The sequence below is a fragment of the Anastrepha obliqua genome, chromosome 3, assembly GCF_027943255.1.
Source record: "Anastrepha obliqua isolate idAnaObli1 chromosome 3, idAnaObli1_1.0, whole genome shotgun sequence".
Taxonomy (NCBI): Eukaryota; Metazoa; Arthropoda; class Insecta; order Diptera; family Tephritidae; genus Anastrepha; species Anastrepha obliqua.
The window spans coordinates 100,160,006-100,175,879 of record NC_072894.1 but is presented as its reverse complement, the minus strand read 5'-3'; the positions used below and the strand labels follow the sequence as shown (position 1 = coordinate 100,175,879).

The following is a 15,874-nucleotide window of genomic DNA, read 5'->3' as shown; positions in this document are numbered from 1 at the left end:
TATTCACTTACAATTTCAGAGTGTACAAAATAAATGTGATGAGACCTTAGTGGAGCAGCGAAATGGACACGACTTAGTAGGTAAGATTTGCCTAAGACAAGGCACTTGGTGGTTCTAATGCATTGCGATAACTGCATTTGATTTCTATCCCCTAACTAAATTGCTTCAACGATTTAGATATTTTTAAGAAGTCCCTCCAATCAGGCATTTTGCAAATTTCCCAGGTCTTCAAAGAAATAATTGCCAAAGCACAGCTTCTTTGAAGTGCAGGACGTTCACAGCGGAGTTGTTGTGCGGACTCAGTTTCTTCTTCATTTTCACAACTTATGCAAAAGGCATTGTATGGTACACCCATTCCACCGGCTAGAGAGCCAATAGTGTATTGACCCGTTATAACACTTTTGAGGACGTTGGTAGTTGAAATAAAGCCAAGCAGATATTTTGCCCTTTTAAAATAACAAATAGTACTGCACCAATTATCCCTGAGGTATGCAACACTTTTTACTTTTTCTTTCATAGGCATTTACATTGTGAATGCGCAAAACTATAGTTCTACCTGTGTTGGTAATTGCATTTTTTAATGCCTTAGGAAAAAGTTGTTCTTAACTTCATATTTAGAATTTATGTAAAACAGGATGATTTATAAAAATAAAGGAGCTACATTGAGGCAAATTAAAAGCGAATCATCCAAATATGTTGATGTTCCAAGTACAAAAATACCATTACGCTACTCGGAGATCATTCATCTGTTTCAAACGCACTTTTTCATTTACCATATACTTCAACTTTTTCTATCATTCTGCTGTTTGTGTGATGCAATAGTGAACAGCTCTGGTACTATGAGCTTACCATCCTCCCATTAGTGTAGAGTACTATTTTTTTCTTTACAATTTTTTATAAGAATTTTGCACTTTTCTCCTACTTATTATCTTTATACGTATTTCAGGATTTCTTATCACCATTTAAATTCGAAACCACCTACCGCTAAGCTAATTTTTTCCCCCACACACAAACTTACCGATCAAATACCGACACCATGCAGACAATCGCCAAACAATAGAATGTATTCAGATAGATCTCAGCAAATGAGGCATAATCCTCCACGAAGCTAAATGTTTGCTGCGTGCCACTTAGCGTAGGTTTACCATCGACATCCACACCGCCGACATCGCCGCCATCACCGTTCACCGCTGACGCAGCTACTGTTGTCGCTGTCACTGCTGCTCCTGCTACCTCCGCACCCTGTCCCTTGGATACAGTCTCGCCAGCAAGACTGAGTACCCGCGACCAATCCATCGGGTGACTGCTTAATACGAATAGCAAATGGGCCAAAGCTAGACCAGCTAGCAAACCGTGACAGATATTCGAGATGAGTATCCAAATTCGTTGAATGACGCAGGCCAATTGTATATTCGACGTGATCTCACGATGATGCCTATAAGAGAAGAGAGAAAAAAGGAATGAATATGTGACTAACATAATTGATTGGATTTAAAAGAAATCCAATAGAAAATGTGTTGAAGAAACATGAAAACAATTGGCATAAAAGGCTTAAATGTAAATATATGGCACTAAAACAGTGGCACGTAGCCATTTTCGGGAACGGTTATTCATATACACATACATACATGTATATACATACATAAGGGTGTTTCTCCAAATATAAAAATATTTTTTCTGGCTTCCACTAGAATATTTCGGAGAAATATTAAAATTTACTTGAACTGGATGGATTTGAAAATACCTGATTTTATAAATGAAATTAATTTAAAATTTTTTTTGTTTTCTAAAAAGTTATCTCAGATGAAAAAGAAATTTAGTCGGTAACACCACCTCTTCTGTGAATGTTCTGCACTTCGAAGAAGCCTTGCAAAATATCTTGGCGATTATTTCTTAAAAACTAAACTAACCCAAACTACCTCATATGGTAGAAGAGTTCAAGCTCGCTCAATTTTGAATCAAAGAAAATTATTTTATTACGTGGATGACATCAAAATAATGAAATTCCTTATTCCATTTCTGACTTTTCTTGGCAATAGGTTTAAAGAAAATTTAAATAACTCAACCTAATTTTGATCGATTTAGTTTAATTTGTCGCAAACTGGTAGAGTTTTTTCAAGAGGAGGTCTTCGCGATCACGCATTCATGCAAAATGCTCCAGGATTGCTCTTGAGAGGGAGACATAAATATCCTTTCCGATAGTTAAACTGCGAACAAGGCCCTGTCGTCGCAGATTTCTTCTGGTCAAGGAAGAGATCAAACGTTTCGAACGTGCAGGAAGCATTTCCCTTATCTCTCATCTGGGTTCCAGAGCATAGGATCATAAAGGGAAATGATATATTATTATCGATAAACTTGCCAGGAAGGGGTCAACAGAATCAGCTTCAGTTGCCCCCATCTCAGACATCGGTGTCCCCTTGATCGTTATTAAAGGGAAACTGCACAATTTCTTTCGCGCAGAACAGATGGAATTCTACCTTATCGTGTGTTAACTCCATCGGCCTCCGTACGTCAGAAGTGCTGGGGATCCCCGCCATTCAATTTCCAAATTCATAGTGGTGTTCACCGGCCACTGGATGATCGAAACTCATGCAGAAAAGCTTGAAATTTCGTACAACCCCCAGTGCAGAAGCTGTGGGGATCCTGTAGAGAAAGACACTGCAAATGTCCGGGTCTGGCGGCTATTTTGTATCCTTAATTTGCAAGTTGCCATAGGAACTCCAATATTGCCTCTGTTTTTGAGCAGTGTTCTTGCAAATTGATTCAATACATCCATGTCCCGGTTCCCAAATAAGGCTGACCTTGAAGATACTATTTAGAGCCACCTGTCATTCCTGAGCAACCTTTGAGTACCTTCCATCGGGCCAGACAGTCAAATAAGAATATTATTTATCCATTTTGAAGCGTTTGAGAGATGCTATAAGTAGGCAAACAATTCTGGGATTTTGCATGATGATAACGCGCCATCGCACTGAGCCTAAATTGTGCTGGTTCATTTGGCCAAACACTAAGGAAATACCCCTTATATGGTCCCGTGCGACTTCTTTTTGTTTCCCAAGTTGAAGTTACCACTTCGTGGAAGGAGATTTCAGTCGATAGAAGAGATCAAAGATAACGCAATGAAGGAGCTGAAGGCCATCTCTTCTTCGGCCTACCAGGGGTGCATGGAGGACTGAGTTAAACGTTGGAATATGTGTGTTGCTTCAGACGGGTCATATTTCGAAGGAGATAAAATAAATTTGCCTGAAATTTAACTCTGTTTTGTTTTATTTAAACATTCCCGGTACTTTCTGATCGTAGGGTATAACTGCCTCTATTGATTTGATGGCCGCCTGGCTGTCCAAGAAGGTATTTGTCGCAGTTTTGGTTACGGCGTGTGTGTTAACGTACACAGTTACCTCCTTTATGGCTAAGACCTCTGCCTGGTTGACGCTATAGTAGTCCGGAAGTCGGGCAAATAATTCGCATCCCAATTCTTTTGAAAAAACTCCATGGCCTACTTTTCTTTATGAGGTTTGCACTTCGACGTCATTGCCTTTTGTGCCCATAGCCTACTTTATTTTCTGGCTTGGATCCACCCATGTTGACAATTTTTCCCCCTCTATTCCATGGTCTTTGAGTTTGACACTCTCTTCTTGACGAGATGTTAGTCTTGAAGATCCCGTCGAAGGTGGGTTTAGGAAAATAGTACTCGATTTATTGATTAAAACTGCCTGCTTCTTTAAGTTTTGTAATTTTTTGCAGATAGTGATCTACATTTTGGCATCAAGGTGGCACCCTAGTGCTACTTGTAATGTACCCGTGGTACTCTTGTCACCTGGTTGTAAAAGTATTTTTCACTTTCTTCTTAGATTTCTTGGAAAATTAACCCATTCACAATCGAAAATTTTTTTACAAATATTATTATTTTGATGATGTTGCTAAAATTTTTCAACATTTAAACATAAACATAAATTAAAATTAAATTTTTTTAAGTAACTCTTCAGAATATAATAAATTTCATAATTCGCAAAAAACGTACCAATTATTATTATTAATATTTTTTCCATTTATTTATATATATATATATATATATTTATATATATATTTTATCCATCCTAACCTACATTTATATGAACGTTCTTATATGCAAAGTACAACCAAGAGATTTCCTTCACTTAAATTACGACATTGTTGTAAATGGCAATGCAACAACACCAAATGGTAACGTGTTACTATTTTTATATGCCTGCGATAAGATTCTCTTTTTTTAGATTACTGGCAATAACAATTTTTCCTTCATTTTCCATTCATTTCTCGCACACTGCGTATTTTCAAAAGCGTCATTCGCTGAATTCGATACAAATACACCAAAAATGTAAGTGTAGCACCATAGAAGCACCTTTGAACGCCCACAAGCACCTTTTCCCCGGTCTACAAATGGAAGCTTCATTGCTCAGACGGTCATTGTGTCCGGACGTCGCGTCTAGAGACGTAGGCGTATGGTCGTAATCAGCTGCACCCCACAGACCACGCACACAACTACCTATGCTTCGTATTTGTTGACGACTTTGCACGCATCGCATAAAATCGCTGAGCCTACGTGGTATGACCTTTTTGCATATTTTTGGATTTAATCTTCTTTTTCTTTTGCTTTTTTTTTTTGAGGCGCAGAATTCTTGTAATTTGCGTAGGCGTAAACGCTTACAAGGCAAATGTCGAAAATCTTGCAAATTAGACTCATTTTATTGCTAATGCAAGGCAAATACACAATCATCCACAGCGCACACACCCACACACACACATACCTACAGACCTATAGGCATTAGCAACGATTGTGCGTTTTATGTTTTGCGATTTGCGATATGCGATGGCGGATGTGCCCGTTTTTATTGCCTAAAAATAGCAACCAGCTTTTTACCGACAGCCAAAAATAAATTCGACTAATGAAATTTACAGTGTAGGACATAACGTAAGCACCTGTTTATTCAGCCAGAGATTGGATTGTTGCCTTTTATTTGCATATTCACACGGCCTGGCGTCCAATGGAGATACTTTTTTGGGAATTTGTTAATCAGAAGATTTTTAATCAGGATGGCGTATATTTTGTTATTTTGAATATTTGATGTGGCATTTATTTAAAAAAAGAATCAGTATAAAGTTGCTGCACCTATTTGTTGTGTATTTTGTTACTTCGTCTCTTCTTCTTATGTGACGCTACAACCCTGAGTCCGTTTTTGACCGAATCTATAATACAGCAGCACTTGGCCCTTTCAACGGAGATATGGTATTTCGCTTTTTGGGTAACGTGAAGCGTCTTCTTTCATACGGTTGACATGGCCACGTCAGCGTAGCCGCTGTTCGGATAATTTTTCTATTGAAGGCTCCGAGCACTGACATTGTCTCTGCCATATAGCAGGGCGAGAATGATAAGCTCTTTCTAGAGTGCCAGTTTCATCCTTCGAGAGAGAATTGTACTTATCAATTGCCTTTGCCTTTACCAATGAGTCCTAGAATGAAATAGGGTCTGGAGTCTAATAGTCTCCAGGGTCTGAAGCCGATAGTAATAAGTATCACTATGTTATGGGGGAAATGGCAACTGTTTTTCAAACGGCAATTTTTACCATCCTGAATGAATAATCGAGGATGGAGAAGGAGCGGGAAATTGCTTGGAATTTTCTGTGGCAGTCAGGCTCTACTGAAGGTCCTGGAGAACGCGAAGCAAACCTCAAAAATTGTTCAAGAATGTAAGAAGAATCTTAATTCTGTCGCAAGGCAGAATAGGCTTGTGTTTATATGGGTTCCAGGACACTCCGGTGTTCAAGGAAACGAAATTTCCAATGAATTGACCTACCGTGGATCAGCGGTTCCCCCACAAGAGCCAGAGCCAATAATCAGAATCAGTTCAGCAGGAATCATGAATTGGATCGGCAATTATATATACAATCTACAAAGTGTTTTGTGACAAGTCCGAACAGAAAACTGTTAAAATTTCTACGAAAACTTGGAAGGAAAAGTGTTCGGTTGATGGTCGGCATTATTACAGGAACAGGGTCAGCATATGAGCACCATAGGACCCAATGTGCCTGTCTTTCTTGGAGGAGTCAGATAGCACTGAGCACTTTCTCTGTGAGTGTCTTGCCTTTGCTAGAGCAAGGCTACGAGTTTTGGGTTCCGATGTCGTGATACTGAGTAATATTCGTTCTCTAAAACTGAAGGATATTTACCGATTTGCCTCACACAGCCTTTGTCTCCGTGTGTGTCTGAGTGTTTTAGGAGCCACCAAATCTCTTGGTGCTCCTTGACTCGACCTATTCAAATTTCAGTTTTCTCAATTGCCTAATGAGACCAAAGTAACACTTGTTGGCAAGAGTTATTCTCCGTTTGATTTCCTGGCTGACGTCATTTTTGTTGTTGATGCTGGTCCCAAAGTAGAGAAAGTCCTTCACAACTTCGAATGGTTGGTTGTCTACACTGACTTCACTATCTACGTGATTGTAGTTACCTCGGACACCATACTTTTCTTTATGAAGAGCCTATTTCCCTCATTTCCAATCTTAATCGTTCGAATATTAGTAACATTTCCAAATTTCAAGTCGAATAAAGCTCTTCTATTTAAACTTAAATCTTTCTTCATATATGAGGAAAGCAAATATTGATCGTCGGCAGATGTTACATATTTTTAGGCACATCTGCTATTCATTTTAATATTTAACCCTCCGATTCCCAAGGAAAACTGATTCGAAAAAGCAAATAAATAATAAATAAAAAAAACTGTGGAGTAGAGAAAAGGGATCTAGGCTGAAGAACTGTCTCAACCCAAGAGCCACACTAAGGAACCTCGAGCGCCTAGCCACCAGACCCGAACATTTGCAGTATCTTTCTCTCCAGGATCCGCACAGCTTTTGCACTTTTCTCCGCATGAGTTCCGACCACCCAGTGACCGGTGAACACTGCTATAAATTTAGAAATTGAATGGCGGGGATCTCCAGTACTGAAGTGTTTTTAAGATAACACACGATAAGGTAAAAGATATCTTGCGTTTTTTTTGAGAAAGAAATTGTGCATCTTCTCTTTAACAACGTTCATGACAATTAGGACAACTGAAACTATCGGTAATTTCATTTCCCTTTATGTTCCTATACCCTAGAACCCAGAGGAGAGAGAAGAGAAGTGTTTCCTGGACGTTTGAGGCGTTTGATCACCTCTTTGCAGGAGTTGACTAGAAGAAAGCGGCAACATGGCGGCGACATGGCCTTATCTTGATGGCAGCTTGACTATGGGAAAAGATATTTACGTCCACCTCTCAACAAAGATCCCTGCAGGATCGCGAAGATGTCTGCTTGAAAAACACTACCAGTTTTCGACAGTTTAAAGGAGACTGAAATATTGGCTGATTTACAGAAAGTCCCCATTTCAACTCCATGTTCCATCTTGCAGAAGTCAGTGAAAACAGAAGTACCTATGTGCGTGCAGACTTTCCCTTTCTTTCAATCCAACCTGCTTGGAAAGATAGCCCATCAAAACCCAGTTTGAAGATAGAGAGTAATTTTTCAAAATATTATATTGAAAGTGGCTAACTACAGCCGGATATAATGAAAATTTACTACACACACTGTTTCCAGAAGTAACTGTGCTACCTTCTTAATATCTAACTTCATATAGGGATCCAGGCGCAAATTTTCTATAAGAAATTGCAGTAAAGTAGCACAGGTCAAAATTTGTGTAAACTAGTGTAATAATTAATCAATGATTTATCTGAAATGAGAACTGACAACTTGGCTGATTTCCATCCAGTTGATCAAGTATCAAATTGCATGCATAATAGATTGGCACACTTGAGCAAGCAAATACTTCGAAACGAATGCCATCGGCCATTGAAGTTGCTTATACGCCACGTTGACCAAATGACTAGTCAGCGCTTCGTTTCTGTGAAAGTGCGGGCGTAAGTGTGACATACACACGATTACTAGTATAGGTTTGTCACCCAACTTTTAAGCCTTTCGTAGTAAAATTTGTATTTTTTATAAATATTTTTTATTTACATTTCTATTTAAGCCAAATAAAGGCAGCGTCATCATGCATATGAATAGCAACTCAGTTCACGTAAATTTAATTTAATAACCAATATGTGTGTGCTCTTCGTATATATTTGCATATATACGTAAGCGGGTGTGAAACCATATATTTTTATATTCAATTTCTTCATTCTAAAAATGAACATTGCAACAAAAACATGTCAATTCTTCCGCAACCATCGTGACATTTGCCGTAATAACACATCGCTGCAAATTTAGCTAGCAGCAGTGCAAAATCGTACGCCCACACGCTTCATTTTATTTTTACTTTTATTTGTTATTGTTATTTTCCATTACCTACTCCCCACTCACCTTCCACACTCGGCATCCAATAGACAACGCGTATCGCCGAAACTGCCACTCGCCCGCAACACGCCCGCATGTTCCAAACCACCAGCCAAACTGCCGCCTGCGGCAGACAAGCGATGTGCACCGCCATAGCGCCCACTGCCACCGGCGCCACCTGCACCACCTACACCACCACCAACACCATTGCCACCTCCGCCACCGCTAAGGCCTCCCATACTACCTACACCCACAAACGAATGTTTATAGTAGCAGTGCTCAACTGGTCGATATCCCGATGACGTCTGCAGGAACATTTTGTCAATGTGTGCGGGCGTATCCTCGGTGGGGGAGACAACCGGTGTGAATGGATTGTAGATTTCCTCACCATCTGCGGGTACAATGTCATCGGAAAGCTCCCGCAATATGGAAGAGAGACCGCCAGCTGAGTAAAGTTTGCCTGTAAAGTGAGAAAAAAATATATTTAAATAAACACAAAAATGTTGAAGAGAGTACCTATTTACTATGCTATGGGCGTAAGCAGAGTACATATAAAAGAGTATAGGTAGAGAGCGATGCCACATTGAGGAAGAAGAAATTCAGATTGAGAGAAAGCAAGAAATTCTAATTTCGAGACATTCCTCTGAGATATTTTAATATGTTTTGAATGGTCTGAATGAATGCTCCCTGTGCGAAGGTTTGCCATTTTGGGCGCTGATAGGTAATTATTTCCCAAGATTAAGATCTTGAGGAATATGTCATTTTATTAAATTCAGAATAAACTTAATTTCTGGCAAAAAATTTTAGGAAAACTGCCGTGAAATATGAAAGATATCTAGGTAAAGCTTTCTAAAGTAGTCACCTCCATTTACTTGCTTTAAAAAAGTCTCTTTATAAAAGGGAGTATTTTAGGGCAAAAAAAACTCTGGATATCAGCGGAAAAAAATTCTTAACAAATTTGTCCACCCACTGACAGAATATTTAAGTATCTACAGCAAACTATGGAACAACCTCTATTTCCAAAAATTGTAGCTTGGCTTTTCCTGTTGTCGTGGTTGTTGTATCAGCATAAAGCATTCACTATAAATATAGCGAATGCCCCTGAAGTGATAGTCATTGGCCGAAAATACTTAAGTATTTAAGTCGCTTCGGTGACGTTGCACTGAACAACGTGGAAATATTTCCTTTCATTTTTCGTTTTCTCAATTACTTCAAGTCTAAAACATCGTTATAGTTTTTACAGACCACTTAGAGCTTATATTACTACAAATATTTAAATAAATATCTTTAAAAAAACCTGTAGAAAGTTATAAAATTCATTCTTCGATACCGCAAAGTCAAGCGGAATAGAACTTGAGATCTCATTGAATTTGCTTAGAGCGCGGACAATAGGAGTATTACGCGCATAATTCGTGTTAAGCAATTTAAGATGAAATGGGTAAGTGTGGCGTAGAGATCTAGTACGGATATGCTCCGTAATAGAGATGTCTCCTTTATTTACGCTAAAAAAAAAGAATGTGAGAGTATACACCTTCTGCTCTCTAGAGACTTTAAGTTAATTAAAATTATAGGAAAGATAGGATTTGGGAATTTTAACGATCTGAAAATATATTTAGGGAACACCTTCTACACCTATCAATTGCAAATTGGTTGCAAGGCCTCTCGATAAATGTTGCATACTCTAATCTAGAGCGAACAAAGGAAGAAGAAAGTAATTTGAGAGTGAATGGATCCGAGAACTTCGAGGCCGTATAAAACTTAAGATTGAGTAAGAATAAAGTTAATGAGAGTCAAAAATTACATCTTAATCTTTGAATTCATGAACAGATTCAAGTAAAGTGTTAACAATACTCTTAAGGCTGAAAACTCCTTTGAATTTTGTCGAAAGTAACATTTCTTGATATTTAGAGAAATGCCAGACTTATTCCATCAGCGAACGAGCGCATTAATTTGCGAGAAACGAAAAAACCAGACATGGGGAAAAAGGAAGATGAGGTTTTACATTAAAGGATGACGATCAACAGTAGCTACTTACGTGCCTATTAACCACTTCAAGCTACTGATAAATTTCACCAGATGTGTGATATTTAGACCCGCAATATCCGGAATGAGAGCCAAGATGTCTAAATCTTTGCACGACGAGAGCAGTGCAGCTGAGAAGAAGGTCCACCTCGTCCTCCACACGGCTTCTGCAGAAAGGACTCGAAGCGATTCCAAGTCTCACCGCATGGACACTATCCGGTAAGGATACCAACCAAATTCGAGAGCTCTGACTTTGTTAGCCTTATCTTCTCATTTTGCGATGAAACCCTCATCAGCTCAACAGTTTCCCTCTACACCGCTGTGACCGCCAACCCAAATGAGCCTAGTATCAAAGTAATCAGTTGCAATTGAGAATGAAGTCAGGAATTTCTCCACTGAATTCGAACGCACAAACAATGAGCCCTGGGCCCTAATTGCCGCTTGGCTGACAGAGTAGATATCTACGTCATTTACAGTAATAACAGAAGTAAGCAACCAACCGACTGATTCCTACCTCCGCTTGGAAAACACTACAGTGACCCGGAAGACTATATTTGAGCTTGATAGGGAGCTTCTCGCAGAGTACTCCCACACCAACTCTTCCGTCCAACTTCGAGCCATCCGTAAACATGTTTGCTATCGACTTCGGCTAAGCTGCATAGCTGAAATATTTCACAATAACTCTGCTCCTTGGTTGGTTGATAATAGCCTCACCTGAGTGTCTAAAGAAAGTCAGGCACTATTCGACTAAAAGCACCCGATATCGTCTGTTGTCACTATTCGTAGTTAACTGAAAGTGTATAAGTTTTTTTGTAACCTTTGATAAATATTATGTAAAAAAGTCCACTCGCCCCAATAAATTTGCACGAATTTACTTAGCTTACATTTAAATTCTGATTACCAAAATAAAGGTTGAAGAAAAAGATGTGATCGTTTCTCTATATGTACGTACGTATATGACGAGATAGATATAGCATTTGCTAATAATTTGGAAATGATTTCGTGGCTCCATGTTGAGTGGATGGACTGGAGGAAGTGCACTTCGATCAATAACTTTCCTTCAGCTAAAAAACTATAGGGGGATAGCCATGGGGAAAATTCCGCCGTTCAAATTGCATTGATCTTGTGTTGTCGTGTTCATTTCTTTTGAATATGAGACAAAAATTTTCTAGTTTCAGCTCAGTTTCAGTTTATTTTTGAAAAATCAGAAACTATGAAAATCTTTCGAATGGGTCGCTCGATTTAGATGAAATGTTCATGTTGTTTAAACTCACCTACATTTCTTTAGAATCTTAGATTGAAGAAGAAGAAACCGAAGAAAGAACACTTTCTGTGTTGGTGCATTGCTTCATATAGAAAAAGGCTTTCCACGCTCGGATTCGCCTTTTTTGAAGAGTCTCAAGAGTTCTCATTGAAGAGGTATCGCAAATAAAGTTGCCGAAATTAACGAAATTCATTAAATCTAGAGGTTGGTTCAGAGAAGCCTAAGGAGTGTAAAGGACGAGCTCCAGTGGTATTACAATGAGACTATTCAGGCCGAAGTGTGAGGGATGACAGCCACTTAACCTAATCTAACCTAACCTTGATTCACTTAAATAATTTAAAAACATAAAAAAATGTATAACTCGAATTTTATTTTCTGATTTTTAAAAACCCACATATGCAGATGCAGTGCGTAGTATTGGGGCTCATTGCAAAGTTTTGACAATTTATTGTTTTAGTATTTAATTTAATTATCTTTTTTTATAACAATACTCTCATTCTCCAAAACTAATATAATAAGTACGAGTTTATATTATTAACTTTTTGTACGTTCGATTGTCACGGCAAAGTAGAAAGTAAAGAATGAAGAATGAATGAAAACTTTTTAATCAGATTTTTTAGAAAATTTAAATTTTTATATTTTACTCGTGGTCTCCATATAACGAATGCTCGATATATTTTTATGTGGAAGAAAACACCCAACACCGTGGCCAAAAAATGTCAAAAATCACCGACCTTTTTATGCCACTTCAAATTTGCAAACAAGCGGATTACCAGGGTTAAAAATATGCGGCAGGTACACATTAGATTCTTGGATTAGAAGTACTTGTTTATAGAGGGCCAATTGCAAAGGATCCAATTTAGGATCAAATGATTTAAAGGGACACTAAGGGTAAAAATAAAGAAACCGAACTTTAAAACCCTCTCATGGTAGTATCAACTCAGCATTTTCTCTACTTTCCACTTTCGTGAAAGGCCACAAAGTGGCATCATCTCACCCTCTTTTACGCATAGCCGTAACCGAATGGGTTTGGCAATGAATACCACTCGGTAGGCCCCGAGTTCAAAGCCTACTGTGTCCACGAAACACCAAATTATGGAAAATAATAACGATAACCTAACGAAGTATAGATAAGTAGGTGAGCGCTGTTTTGATACCATTTTCATACCTGCAACGGGCAGATATCTATAGCCAACCGGCGCTGTTGATGAAAGAAAGTTAATGGGATTTAGGTTGGAGCATTGCCTCAGGCTGTCTACAAAAGGAACACCCAGTGACCTTAATCGTCTGGCAATAGTCTGCTTCTCTGAAATGAAGCAATAGTCTCTTTCTCTCAGCTTTCCTGCGTGTGTGCCGATCGTTCAATGACCGGTAAACACTGCTACGAGTTTGAAAATTGTATGACGTGGAGTCCCCAGCACCATCTGCGTCCTGCGTATATTGGATTCTCGCCATAGGATTCTCGAAATACCACACAAAGAAATGGGGATCGATCTGATCTGTGCTTTCCTGAGAAATAAGTTGTGCAATTCCCCTTTAACAACAGTCAGGGCGATGCCGATGACCAGATGGGAGACCTCTGAGGCCAATTCAGTAACGAAGTATGCAAGTAAGAAAAATATAAAGTATATATTTATATACAAGTATATGTTCTACATTCAGCTTATATTGCCTAATTTGATAAGATTTTTTCCTGCCGACCGATAACTTAGGAAACCCCATTAGACGGTCAAAAAGCAGGCAGAATATAAAGTGAGAGAGATAGAGAATAAATAGTCCATTAACAACCGGCTCTATTTTTTTCTCTTTATCCACCAATCAGCGTTAAGAGCACTAAGCTGATATATATTCTCATATTTCTACTATTACTTTGGTTCTCTCTTCAAGTTTTGCCCATTCGTTTCGAACTCTCATAGTTGTTTTGAATTTCTTTCAAGGAGCTCAATCTAAGTAAGGAAACCAATAAATATGTATACGTATAGGTGACAGGCATTGCAGTGGGTGAGCGCTACCTCTTTGCAGGCTACTAATAGCGAGGCTAATAATAGATTTGTGTTGTTTTGCACGAGGAATGGTGAATACCTACGCCATTCCGTTTTGTACTGGTAGTTGGGAAATGTCGCAGTAAATTTGTGGGTACTATACAAATGACACTTAATTACAGCTACCACGCGAATGCAAAGCATTAAAGGTTGGGTGCATTAAGATCGAATTTTTCCCATTGCACTCACAATTTAACACCCGCAACGCATTGCCTCTAGCACCAATCCAAACTGCCACTATTCCTCATTCTCGAAATCAACAATACTTTTCCCTACTCTTTATGTTCTTTCCTGCGGTTTGTATGAACGAATACTCACTTATTAAATGCCCACGCTTATCCCGTTGCGATTTCGTTTTCCGATGCACCCGTCGTTCATCGTAATTCTGATCGATTTCCAGCTCGCCTGACAACGAAGCGTCATTCATTTCTGAACACTGCTTCAAATATCGCATCAAAGTTTCGTTCGCCTGTCGCACTTCCATTTCACCAGCGGCAATTAGTTTGCGTTCGCGCCGCCTACGCGATTCCGATTTGCTACGTTTGCGACGCGGACTCTTCTCCAGACTGCTGCGCGAACGTACCGAACGTTGGGCGGGACTCGCCTGCGGATCCGATAATGATTGCAGCTTACGCACTGTACCACTACCACCGGCGCCACTGCTAACACCACCACCACCACCCCCACCTCCACTCGCTGCACTACCACTGCCCACACTTAACGCTGACGGCGTCGGCGAACTGTGCTTCAGTTCACGATCCATGAAACCCAAGATGCCGCGATGAAACGAAGCGTCCACTTCTTGAGTGCGCCTCGCCGGCGATTGTGGCGAATGTGTGCGTCGATGACGATGTCCGTGTGTAACCGTAGGCGGTAGCTGCTGTAACGTTTCACGTAAGCTAAGTGCATCGCCAGATGAGTTACGACTGCTGCCACCGCCACCGCCAGTGCCGCCATTAGGATTAGGTGCTGTAGGCGACTCAATTTGTGTGGCACCATCTTCCTTCACCGCAATGCTGCCAATATCTCTGGTTGTACCACACGCTGTCATTGTTGGCTTGAAGGTGTTCTCTTTGGTAACTTGCTCCTGTTGGTGCGCAACTTCGTCGTCGTCGTCCTCCTGCGGTGGCGGAGAATGACCATTTACCAACAAAACCGTTTGCTGAGATGTGGTCGACAAACTCAATGAGGTTGTGCCCAATGGATCGAGTGTGTCTTCTGTGGAAAGTCTACGTCGCTCATGCACGGTAGTTACACTCACAATAGAGCAGACATCTTCTGAGTCGCCGTGTGTGCCATCCTCGGCGACCTCCTCATCCGCAAGATGTGTAAGTGCTGTGGGAATTTCAATTGTTGTTGATGTTTGTGGAGCAGCTACAGTGGTAATGGATGTGGCGGTGGCGGTGGTCCCGGCGATTCCCAATGCACTAGTCTGAGCTCTGGCTGTCCGCGCCTGACTACGACGCTCACGCACTGGCGAGTCAATTGCGTTTGAATGCGTTGTTTGCTGTTGTGTTCGCGTCTGTTGCAGCTGATTCAATTGCGCGTTTGGTGTCGTCGCTGCCGCATCCGCTGCTTGTGTTGGCGTCGTTGTTACTGATGTGGCTGTTGTTGTTGTTATAATACCATTGCTCCGCCTAAGCTGCTGGCCATTGCTATTACTGTTGCTGTTACCGTTACTGTTGCTGTTACTGCTATTATTGCTCTGACGCTCGTGCCGTTGATGACGCGAATCCGAACGTCGGTGACGATGACGATGCACCTTCGGGGTGGCTTCCATCTTCAAGCTCTCTTGCAACAACCTACGCGGAAATGGGTTAGCGCTTGTGGGTTTTGCCTGCTACTGCTGCTGTTGCTGGTTATTTGTTATTGGTTAAAGGGATAAAGATTGTTGTTTTTGGTGCTCGCTTTCTTTTCGGTTAACAAAATTATTTGCTGCTTTGCGTTAAGTAAACAGCTGCTGCTACTTAACTACTTTGCAATGGTTATAAACTATGCTCGCTACTTGCGGTACGCTTGACTAGTTGAGTTGTTGGTTTTTGGAATTATTGTTGTTGTTTTTAGAATTTGTGTTGTATGTATTTCGTTTTTGTTTGTGGTTTCTTTTTGGACTTTTTTCTTAGTTTTGCCAAGTAGTTTCGGCCTTCATGTTTCTACACCCACCAAATGCGCCTTGTGGCAATACTTATTTGTTTTTGTATTTG

At 40.1% G+C, this 15,874-nt stretch overlaps 1 protein-coding gene across 1 annotated transcript in view; it reads right to left on the bottom strand.

Annotated features, from left to right (window-relative positions):
- The window catches only part of LOC129242647 (uncharacterized), a 30,677-nt gene extending 15,176 nt beyond the window's left edge, over nt 1-15,501 (bottom strand). Inside the window, exons 1-3 of the mRNA XM_054879413.1 lie at nt 13,989-15,501; nt 8,370-8,802; nt 1,019-1,435 (exon numbers count right to left, since the gene is read on the bottom strand). Coding sequence (XP_054735388.1) covers nt 1,019-1,435; nt 8,370-8,802; nt 13,989-15,450 — 2,312 coding nt within the window. The 5' untranslated portion in view covers nt 15,451-15,501. The remainder of the gene's footprint in view (nt 1-1,018; nt 1,436-8,369; nt 8,803-13,988) is intronic.
- Nucleotides 15,502-15,874: the final 373 nt, after the last annotated feature.